This window comes from Rhyacophila brunnea, unplaced genomic scaffold (assembly GCF_057557595.1).
Source record: "Rhyacophila brunnea isolate RB1 unplaced genomic scaffold, BYU_Rbru_1.0 scaffold_15, whole genome shotgun sequence".
In the NCBI taxonomy this organism is placed as follows: domain Eukaryota; kingdom Metazoa; phylum Arthropoda; class Insecta; order Trichoptera; family Rhyacophilidae; genus Rhyacophila; species Rhyacophila brunnea.
The window spans coordinates 3,471,421-3,483,928 of record NW_028232806.1 but is presented as its reverse complement, the minus strand read 5'-3'; the positions used below and the strand labels follow the sequence as shown (position 1 = coordinate 3,483,928).

Here is a 12,508-nt window from a genome sequence, read left to right as displayed (position 1 = left end):
ACTACTTCATTGTTAGGGGACGGTTTGTCCTCTCAAGGATGAACACTTTGAACCTTGTAGTATTACGTTCGCGAGTTACCTAAATTATATTCACTAAGTTGGTAAAGTGGCCGTTTCTGAAGTTGTCCGGTTCTAATTAGGGAAAAATACATGGTGTATTTGATCTACACCAAAGTCCTAATGGATTGGGCAATTGGCTAATAACCATTCTTATTAGAGAGTATGCTAATATCACCTCTACTCAGTGGAAGTTTATACATGCTCCGCTCACAACTGATAAATGATTATTTATACGCGCATAGAAATTAATGCAATAGTGATTTGATTTGCAAACCATTACAAAGGGTTTCTTGTCTAAATTTATGTAATACGTCCTACACCAAAAACCAGATGCCTCCAAATAAAGTTAAAAATATGGTTCGAATCTTGAATATTTAAATAAAAATTGAGAACGATGACTGTTAAAATAAATTATTTATGGACAATACCGACGGTGAAACATGATTCGTATTGCCTTGAACCCTGAATAGTTTATTGTTCAAGGTATTGATTAAATATTTGTCGACGTAAGTTAAACTACATGGAGTAAGTCGACATCTGTGATTTTTTTATAAAAGTTTTTTTATTTTTTATTAACTTTCAATATTTATTTTCGTTTCACTAATATTTGCATGTTTTTGGTGGCTGTTGGTTTATTAGTGGGAACATATGTAACAACTGCATGGCTTTTATTATGTTATAATTTTTTATTTGGTTTTTCATATCATATTTATTACAACACAAATTGAGACATCAATATTAATACATCATAATATTTACACCTGTTGATCAATAACTTGAGAGACTAAAACACAACAAGCATTAACATTGATATCGGTGTCTTCAGAAAAAGTTACGTCGACTTGGCGTAAGAAGTCATTAAGTGACATTTGGCTATACATGAGTTTTTTGAGCATATAATATATATTACACGATAGATAGACTTACTTTAAAGGCCATTAAAGAATTATTGTATCGAAGTAAAAAAAATAATCATTTTGTTACTTAATGACTTCTTACGTAAGTCGAGGATGTACAAATGATCAGTTTTGAGACAGTCTTAAAATTAAAAAATACATGAACATTGTATCAGAGGTAAAACGCATTAAGTGCATTGTAATACTATTGTACTTACTGAGTTTTACTTCTGTTTCAATGGTATTGTTTGCAATTCCATCACCACAAAAAAAAATTAAATTGATAATTTTATGGATATTTTAAAACTGATTTGTGAGTTTACGACTTTATGATACCGGAAAATTGAGTTCATTTTGATTCAATTTTTTTTTACTGTTATTTCTTGGTGGAAAGACATAATATTAAAAGAAGTGACAAACACCAATTATCATGTTAGTTATATTTCTTATAATTAGTACTTTTTCCACATTTATATTATAAATGTATAGAAAGAACCAAAAATAATAAAAAAATCAACCAAAATTTTTAGTGTTGACATCACTTATGAATCAATTAATAATACAATGCATTTCCACCATGAATTGACAGTGACCACCATAAAAGACACCAATTATTTATTTAGAATTACATATTTATATTAAGTGTCCTTCTACAATAATATATTATTTCAAATCACAACACAAGAATTTAATTTTATAATAAACATTTTACGTATTGATATAAAGGCTCGAACCCTTTTTAAAATACATAGTTTAAACAGTATTAGGTATACTGTAATTTAAATATTGAAATTTGATTCTTAATTAATTCCTTATATTTTTTAACTTAGTTTTTTCTGTACAATTTGAATAAAAACGGATTGGTATTTTTAATTCAACAACAATAATTAAAAACCCCTGTATATATTTAAACTACACAATTTTAATATTCGGAGAGCACACTTTTTAATCAACAAAATAATCAACATTAACCTAACAATTAACCTGTCTCGTTGCAGCTATGAAACTCGGAGCTTTGAAGTGCCACGCCCTCTCAACATCATTACCACGCCCGATTACTATTCAAACAAGCTGGAAGAAGAGCACAAGACATTCACCGAGAGCAATTCAAGCGCTTTTAGCTCGTACGCCAAAGACCAACCGAGGATTATGAGCGGGCTCGAGAAACCCAAACCAGTCGGCTCTCCTTTAAGTCCCAAATTTAATGCGAAATTCGACCTGAAAAGAGAATTCGAATCGTCCGATTTATCCAGAAATAACTACAGCCAAAATATTCTTTCTTCTTCCACTGTTCAAGATTCTAATACCTATAGTTCATTGAAAAAGAACGATTATCAGCAGAAGTTTGCTCCTAAGAGTCCGGTTTCACCGAAACCCTTTGTGTCAGACCCGTCACAGCTGTATACCGTACAATCGCCGTATTCTACTTTAGGGTCAACGTATTCGCCGCGCTACGAGGTCAAGTCACCCAAGTCTCCGTCGTTTAATACGCAGCCTGGCTTTTCTGAAACCAACCAATCATACAGCTTCCGATCGGAGACAGCAAACAAGGGAACAAAAATTCCGGTGAGCAATGAGCTGTCGAGGATAACTTCTGTGCAATCGCCCAAAACCGAAAACGTACAGATGTTTGGTAAAGAAGTTTACACGTACGGCGGACCAAATTACTCGCAGGAAACTATGACAGAAGTAAAAGACATACCGAACGGAACGCAAAAGGTTACAACAACTAAGATTTACAGCTCTACACCGATGAAAATTACGAGTACCAATACAAAATATGAGAGTTCTCCCACTGCTGCTCCAGTTCGACCGAATTTTGACAGTTTGAATGAATTCACAAGGGAATTCGGTAATAGCGATTCGAATTATAACACTCTCAATTCGAATTACGGCTCTCAGGCTACAGACACGATGAAAAGCTTCACTTCTCAGGCCAGTTCCAATACGGACGAAGCCCGCAAGGCTTTCTTGAAGCCTACCGACTATAAGCAGGGCAGCGAATATCAGAGTTCCACCACCGTCTCGAAGAGTTTAAAATCACCGGCGGATCTGACGAAGGAATTGGATAATATGGAAAGGAAACTTTTAAAGCAGACAATTTCTTCGGAGGTATTTGAAAAGAAAACAGTTATGACGACATCCAGCAAATCTGAATCAAGTTCTACGACCACGAAAAAGTTTGGCAATTTCTAAACAGTAGATGATATTGTCATTTTTTTGTATAAATTTTCATCAATTGCCGTCTACATTTTATGGAATCGGTCATGCTCCTATACAGTTTTATCTACTTTATACATGAAGAAGTATGAATGTGACTGAATTATATTAAATCTCAAGTTTTTTTAGTCACACTGTCTTCATTCTTCAAAGTGAAATAATATTTTATCTGAATTCTATGTGAAATAGAGATGTATATCATATTTCTTTGACCGCTTACGTAATGAAAAATGAGCTTGACTTTTTCCAATGTGTAGATGTGAATATCAGTCTTTGAAGGGTTCATTTTAATTTGTATTTTCGTTTTCCTAAATGCCTTTTTAATATCCATGTAAGTATCTAAGTGCAATTGGAATTTTGGGTATTCGGAAGAATTCTTTCAAGTTTTATGTGCCTAAAATGGTAAATCAATAGTTATTACGTCTCTCCGTATGCCTTAGATATAGATTTAATCGATTGACGATTACACAAGATATAAAATGAAATAAATTTCGCCTTTAAATTCTCCATCCATAATTTTATAAATGTTAAAAATTAAACGACGAATTTTTTTCATTGAAATATGTATTTCTTAATTTGAACCCATCAATTTAATGTTGCCATCAATTCTAATAATAATTGTTTTATTTTTTGTTTCCGATGAAACAAAACTCTTCTTATGCCTTCGCAGGCAAAACTTGTGCCATGCCATTTAATGTAAATCATACTAATGACTTTTCCCCTTCTATAAACATTTTTTTTTTTGAAAGTTTAAACAGAATTTACTATGTAACCTAACATGTAAATAATATACTGTAATTTAGCAATGATTTTGGATATTGACAAAAAGCGGTATGTTACTATAGTGACTTTTGCTTCTGAATCTTCATTTATATATTATTAGAATATTTTTATTATCATATTTGATAATTATTTCACTCGTTGAATACACCTAGTGCCACACTTACAAATGATACAAAATGCAAAAGTCAATATGTGCCAAAGACATTTGGTCTTTATTATGTTTTTATGTATAAATGTTTATAATCCGATAGTGCCACGATGACAAACAATTAATGAACCACACTAATCGTAAAATGTTGTAAGTCAGCATGCTATTACGTAGTACATGTTGACACCCTTTAGAAGTGGAACGGTCCAAATATTAATTCGAAAATCTGTTTGAACATTCTTTAAAAAAATCTTTATAAAATGTGAAAAATATAAAATTATTTGTTTGAATTTTTAAAAATTCTTGTTATGTTTAGGTATATTATGTGTTATAAATATGTTAGTCATGCTTCTTAATATTCAGAAATTAAATATTTTTTATACATTACTTAATTGGAAAAGAAATTATATTCACTTTGATGTATTGTCATGCTACGAGACACTATGTAAATCAGTTTAATCGTTATCGGTTCTGAATTATAACGTAATGATTGCAGTTGTAAAAATGCTGTATCTCCGATTTTGTGGTGCTAACTTGACTTGTGTGGAAAAATCCATGTAGTGTTTCGTCCAGCTTAAAATAATGTGCTTAATTGAAATAGAATTATGTCCATATAATGTATTTTTTTTATATTTTATTTGCAGATGCCAATAATTGATATTTTGTAATATTTTAATGTACCTATATTTTTTGATGACACACTTTATCGTATGTAAAAAAATGTCACAATGCATCAAGGGAAATTATTTTATTACATTTTTACGCCGGTTTCCTTTGTCGCAGAGTGATTCTTTTCATACTTTTAATTTTTTTTAAATGGTGAAACAGCAATATTAATTGTAATAAATTTAGTTACTGCCAGTTCTTAGCATTTTTTACATCGCCAATATAATCGGGGGTTAAATTACATATTTATACATTTTAAACAATCTCGATGAATTATTGTATATTGATTCTTAGTTTTATGGAAGAATTGTAAAAAATAACTATGTAGTATTTGGTATACACTTATAATCAAAAGTGGATATATTAAATTGAATTGTGTAAAGATATGAACTTTTTAAAATGAAATCTTTATATGCTAAAGGACCTATGTGTACTCATGGGTATTATTTACAACCTTTTGCATTCAAATGGTCTCTGTTCTACCACTACCATAAATAAAGCTGTCGCGAAGAGTAAAGGTAAGCTGTGGAGATCTGACATAAATAGCTATGAGCACAAATTGCAGATGTATTGGTTATTTTTAAAATTCAATTAAACTCTGCCTAAAGCAAACCATAATATTATATAGTTGGTTTAGGCAGGGTTTAATTGAATTTTAAAAACAAATAAGTATGACTGACAAAGTTTAGTGTGCAATATTTATGTTGGATCTCCACAGCCAAACTCCATCCCTCGACAGTGCCATGAGGTTATATTAAAATAAAATTGGTTCTTAGTGAGAATTCTTATATATTCAATAATTATAATTCATAATTTGAAATTAATTTACCGAAAATACATGTTATAATAATAAATTGTTCTCTGTTAAGTAATATTAATGTTATACAGATTGCCGATATTGCCTTTTGTAGTTGAATTTTATATTAATATAAACCCTTATTGCCTTGTATAAATTATAGTAAAATAATATTATATATATTGACGTAAATTGGTATGTTTTTGTTTTGTAAAATCATTACAAAAAATATGTGCTTTATTATTAATATAACCCATTTAACAATTTAACTCTTTTACGACAATGGTAACGATTTTAAATAATATTGTATGATTATGACTTTAGTTATAATAAACCTGTATATTAGAACCAAAATTATTCATGTACACGAAAATAATAATTAATTCTGATGAAATAATTTTAACAAAATCTAATCATTTTATAACCAAAAAATATGGAATATATTCTTAAATGTTGCTATATTATTAATTATAAAATGTGTTTAAAATATCTTTGGTTTTTTTATTTTCTTTTTATTTTTACCATAACAGAACACCGCGCCGAACCAGAAAGAATATTATGTAGGTACACAATACATTTATATCGTTTTATATTATTTTCAATCAATTAAAACTTTCATGACGATGTTAGAGATCATTATTTTTGGTGGACAACGAATTATTATTAGTAATTTACAAATCTTATCCTGTAGAATTGATTGAATGGGTCCTCATCATCATCAGGGGCGCGACAACCCGGTGTGGGTCCTGGCCTCCTCCAACAGCTCCCTCCACCTGTCCCTATCCAGTGTGGCCGCTTTCCAATTTGGTACCCCCACAATACGGCAGTCACTGGCATCTGGGAATCTTTGGCCTCCCTCTTCTTCTATGTCCTATTGGATTGCTGGACATCACTCTCTTTGCCGGTCATTGTCATTCATACGGTGCACATAACCTAGCCATCGCAGTCTCCCAATCTTAATTGATTGAACTGCGCTGCAATCTTCGTACAGCCCGTAGAGCTCAGCATTATATCTTCTCCTCCAATTGGTGCCATCCCTGATCGGTCCATATATACGGCGGAGAATTTTTCTTTCAAAGATGTTCAGAGCTCGTTCATTTCGCAGAGTTAATGTCCAGGTTTCCGATGCGTAGGTGGATTGAATGGGTCCTAGTGTCCCTAATGTATCTTGTGTATGTTGTTATTAACAAAACATGATATAAAAGGTTCGCTGTGTATAGCAATCTTTTAAAGTAATATGAATGTTATAACATCTGTCATTAGCTGAGAATACTTAATTTTTTGGCTCCTTGCAGTTTCTTCAAATGCAATAAGTCCTATGGAAATCGTGTTGATTTACAACGTATTATTTGTCATGCAATTCAATTAAGTAAGGAATTCGGTTATTTATACAATACCGTTTAAAAAGGGTCATGTGCCAGGATTTCAAGAATTTGAGAATACATAAAATAAAAGCCGTAAAGAGATTTAAAAAAATAACTACAGTAAAACCTCGTTAATTCGAAATCGATGGGACTGAAAATTGAATTACAGTATACAAAATGTATGGCAAAAAACACAGTAAAACTGTTAATATTTCCGATACAATTTCTTATATGGTTAATTCGCCGAAATTAATGGAAATGGATATAAATAGATTTGGTGAATTTTAGCAAATATTTTGATTTACAGTAAATTTTGAATTAACCGTGTTCGTATTAACGGACTTTACTGTATATTGGTATATACGACATAGGTACTATTTTTTTATACACATTAACTTATGAGCAAACACAATGACATTTATTCCACACTTGTTTATGTACGCAATTTATTTTTTATTATTTATTAATATTTTGTGTAAATTTTATTTTTCAGGAAAGTTTGGAAAACGACATTATCCAGATTGGTTTAGTGCCTACTTGCACGAATTCATAATTCTCAAAGTACATAAAATTAAACCATATAAGTATATTAATAATTTTTTAAAAACTGTAGAAATATTCTTATTAGCCGCTATCCGGTTTAGGATGAGGGTCTTCTCAAATACATTATTAGGAATCTGAGAAGGTAAATTATTGATAATATTATGTATATTGGAATCTATTAGTAACCAAACAATAATTATAAAGTATAATTTACATTATTTAAAAGTGAAGATTTTTTTCATAATGAATGAAATTAAACCCTAAACTATGGTTTAGTTATTTATCTTATTAATATTTAGTGTTATATCTACCCTCTAATATGTTTTTTATTTATTTATTATAATATATAATATGAAGTTCTAAGCATCAGAGGATCAAAGCAGACTTGTTTACTAATGTTTTACGACACAATAAAATAAAATTCATTAAAATCATATACTTAACACAAGTTATAATCTCAAGAAGATAATGTCCTTTCGACATTACGTCATTACATATGAATATGTGTATTAATTAAGGCGCCAAGTACCAAAAAAATTAAAACTTGACATTTTTTTAAAATAAAGTTCTATGTACGAACGTCAATAATGTCAACTATGGCCTATGTGCCTCAAGCAAGTCAAAAAAATACAGCAAAATATTAAAATCTTGCGACGTAAGTCCGCTGGCGTGTTTTATTTATAATGGTGTAAGTAACACTGCAGTGGTCAACAGCATTCAATATAAAATGGCTAACGACGGTGTGTTGACACATGCGAGTTCTTCACACTTTGAAACCACATTTTTCAAAATGTCTGCTTCATGCAATTTTACTGCAATAACTCTGTATTTTGTAACCACAGGCAATACTACTTTTTAGTACTTAGCGCCTTAATTAATACATGTATTCATATTATGATGAGATAGTTTTTTAGGTTCCTGTTTAATGTTTTAAAAGTTAAAAAAAAGCACAATAATTAGATCGCTCTAAAGCCGTCTTTGTGCGTAGGTTTTGATCACTCTGGTTCTACGAACTCATAATGATACCTTTTGTTTCTCGTTAACGAAACTTATTCGTCCACTGTCATAGGTACAGGAACACCAATTTGTAAAAAGAAATTATTTAATCCCCCCCATATACTACTACTCTATTATATAAAAGTTAGGTTATGTTACTTATCAACAAACATTATTGTATTCTAACGATTCATTATAGTATTTAGTATTATGATATGCGTTACATAATCCATTTATATTTATAATATTTACATTGGCTTTTCTACTGTTTATATATTATAAGTTTAAAAGATTAAATATAACGGTAAACAAGATTAATTGTATTAAAAATATAAACGCACATAATAGGATGAAAGAATGCAAGTCATCTTTTATTCATATTGTAAAAATAAATAATTGTCATGTCTAAAATAATGTGATGAATATAATATGATTTAATTACCATCACGTCACTCATTGTGTAACCTGGATTTCTTAAGATCTGGAGTTATACCATCCAACTGCTACAATTTGTTTCTCCCTACACTCATTAGTATTCTATATACATAATGTAATATATCAAAAATTTCACAGTTATGATATCGTGGGTATTCTGCGAAAAAGCACTAAGTCAAAATTTTGCTGTTTTGACTTAATGATGAGGTAATCTTATTAAGAGTACGCTCTATAGTCACAAAAACACACAGTTATATCTATAAAACTGGCGAAGATAATTTATGTTATAAGTCAAAAAGACATACATCTATTCAGAGAAAAAGCACTAAATAGACTTAGTGCATTTGCTTCTCTCATTCTCAGGCTATATTCACAAAATTCTGCGTGTGAAACTGCACTAAGTCATACTCAAAGCAATATCGCAGAAAGGAATTTGCCTTTTATATATATAAAAAAAGTTAAGACCGTCCAAACTTTCAAACTCGATTATCTCAAAACTAGTATTTTTGACTTAATGCTTATTCGCAGAATACCCACGATATATGATGGATACTTCATATATCTACCATAAGAGAATAGATGTTTATATATAGGCCCGTTTCACACGGGATACCGGTGTCTAGACATCAAAGTGTCCAGCCACTCGACATTGCAGAGCTATGGCAGCCACTGAATAGCTAATGTGTCTCTGACGTCAATGCAGTCAATGCAACATTTAGTGAACATTAACTTGCAACAATTTACATCTTAACTCTCCATACAATACTCCTAGCAAAATATAATTGAAACCTTATCCACCTTCCATTTCCTATTTATATCTCTCCTTCGTGACAATTAGGTAATTTTTATTCATATATGTAAATGTTATATAATATTTTATTTGTATGTTCTGTTCAATATTAATACATTGACAACATCCATCTTCAAAATTCGATTTTTGTTTCATGAAATCAAGTCAGTTTGTCACTAAAGTATAACTCCTAAAATTCGTAATTCGTAATTTGAATTTTTTATTCGAATTCGAATAAAAATAAAAAAAAAAACAATTTAATCTTCGTCAAAATTTTAATTGGGGCCTTACAAAGAAAGACTTCACGTCTGAAGATATCTGATATTAAAAAGAGGCCTTTAATTTTCTACATTAAAAAAAAATATTATGTATTTTTCAACTTAATATTTGGATACAAAAATTCGATTAAATTAAATGCCTTTCAACAACCAACTGCCAAAAAATTTTTTAGAAGAAGGTTTTTAACTTTTTTAAGTACATAATATATAATATATTCTTTTAATGGTAGTATATAATATAATACCTTATACATAATAAATATATTTATTTATTATTAGATTGCCTAGATATATTATAAAATATATTATTCTATACTCTGTGTATAATATGCTTTTTGTGTAAATGCCTAATATTATCATTGAATAAAAATATTTCTAATCTAATATTTTGTTTTTTTTAGTCTATTGTTTCAATACTTGAATTAACAATACAGTGTTGTTTTTTTCCAAAAACCCAGATAAGCAGGCGCTCATTCAGAAAAACAGTTTGGGGAGGGATTCATTTTGAAAAATTAGCCATAATATTTTTTTATTGATTTTTAAGCCAGCGAGAGGGGGCAGGTGCACTTGATTTCCACATTTACCCCGCCTTTTACTTATAGATTCTCGTCACTTTAATACCTCGTTTACACGTGCATGTATTTACTGCTGACAGTACGTATTATCACGGCTATAACAAAAAAATGCATGTGTAAACACATATTTTCGTTTCACGCGACAATTGGACTGAGCAATAGAACGATCGTGGCGAACCTGCCAGTAAAAAAACGAACTACACCGCAGACTCATTTTGAGGTTAACCGATTTTCACAACCTGTCAAATAGTACCATTCAATGACAAAATCGCATCTCGCTTACTCTTGAAGAATGAGATTGGCGAGACAGTTAGCACTTTTACGTGTACACAGTTATTATCGCGATAGTTTAAAATACACACTATTGTTGCTAGTAAATCCATGCACGTGTACAGGCGCTATAAAGTCATAAACTCATAAAAAATCTTTCCCAACAATATTTTTTTAGGTGCACATTCTTAAATCATTTTCATACGTTGTCATGGTACATATAGATAGGGCATACGCCATTGTTTGTTTTATTATCAATACATTGAATAGGTACAATGAACTTATGAAACCCTGAAAATAGACTAGGTTGTGGTTGAGAAATGTCTAGAGAAATATTCAGTAAAGGCCAATCTCGAATCCGGCGAAATCATCAATGAGATTCTCGAGAATGTGTGCCCAGCTGCCCAAAAAAATTTGATATCTTGGTTACATTGGCCGATTTTTTCAAATTCCTCGGTTAAAACATTTTTTGGCCGAAAGATCTAAAGATCTCGACATTCATTGTGAACGGAATTTGTTAAATTTCTCGAGAAATCAAAAAAAAAATCAAAACCCCTACCTTCGGGTCTATACTATACAAAAGCCTGCTTTCGGTCCGCTACGGCAGTTAAATAGGGTAGGAAAGTATCGAATTATGTTAATAAGTTAGCCGTCTAAACAGTCAAAACTGACTATCTCGCTCTGAAATTTATCACAGGCAAGAGAGGTGCTGTTGAAACAGCACTTATTGTAACAATTACAACTAACGTATTGTAATTGTTAACAATAAGTGCTAATATTATGATACTTTCCTACCAAAGATAGCTGTTGTAGCAGACGAAAACAGTCTTGTGTATAGAATAGATGCGCTGTAGCACAATAATTATGAAATTTCATCGTAATATTTATTATAAACTTAACTTTTTAAATTAATAATCACAATAAAATCCATTTCGAGCAATTTTCTACACAGGTAAAGATTTATAATTATTATTGACGTAGGTATTTAATGTTTTCCGATCATGTCCGATCCTAATACGATCATATGGGCTTCCACACAGTAGAGGTTTGTGATAACAGATTTCGTTTTTACGAGAAATGGATGTCAGCCACTTGCTCAACCGATTAGGTCCATACTCTGACTACACAAATTGAAAGACAATATGTGTACTTGCCAGACTCAGAATTCTAACCTGGAACCCACAACGCTAAAGGACGACGCTTAAGCCGCGCAGCCATCGTAATATCATCATTCATCATTATACTAGAATAAAGCTTTTTATGCTTAGGTGCCAAAAAAACAAAAAAAAATGTTATAATGCGTGGCGTGCCAAGAGTTTATTGTTGTAAGGTTAACTTCTATAACTTTCGAACAAAATAATTCCATCTAAAATCGAGAGGTCAGAGCTTTTTATTTTTTAAGCTTTCTCTCCTCTGATGCTCTAAACAATTTTTCATAAAATACATCCAGGTTGAGAGGTATTTTTGTTTTCAAAAGGATTTTTCTCATTCCATCAACGAAAATTATTGTTTTCGACCAGAATTCGAGTCAATTTCCAACATTTGTTACCTATCGGCGGTAGGTACTCTGTGTCCTTTAAAGTTTGATAATTTTAACAGAAATTTCGGACGTGCCAAACGTGGCACCGGTGCCGTAGGTTCACTACCGCCGAACTACACTATATTATAATATATTTATTACACCACAT

At 31.0% G+C, this 12,508-nt stretch overlaps 1 protein-coding gene across 6 annotated transcripts in view; it reads left to right on the top strand.

Annotated features, from left to right (window-relative positions):
- Positions 1 to 7,603, top strand: part of rhea (Talin_middle and talin-RS domain-containing protein rhea) — a 140,465-nt gene extending 132,862 nt beyond the window's left edge. For 2 of the 6 annotated variants that reach the window (XM_085943321.1, XM_085943314.1), the window contains one exon: positions 1,955 to 3,999. In XM_085943321.1, coding sequence (XP_085799447.1) covers positions 1,955 to 3,152 — 1,198 coding nt within the window. In that variant the 3' untranslated portion in view covers positions 3,153 to 3,999. Of the gene's footprint in view, positions 1 to 1,954; positions 4,000 to 7,426 lie in introns of those variants that run through there. The other 4 variants (XM_085943319.1, XM_085943315.1, XM_085943316.1 and 1 more) reach the window with 4 other exon arrangements.
- Positions 7,604 to 12,508: the final 4,905 nt, after the last annotated feature.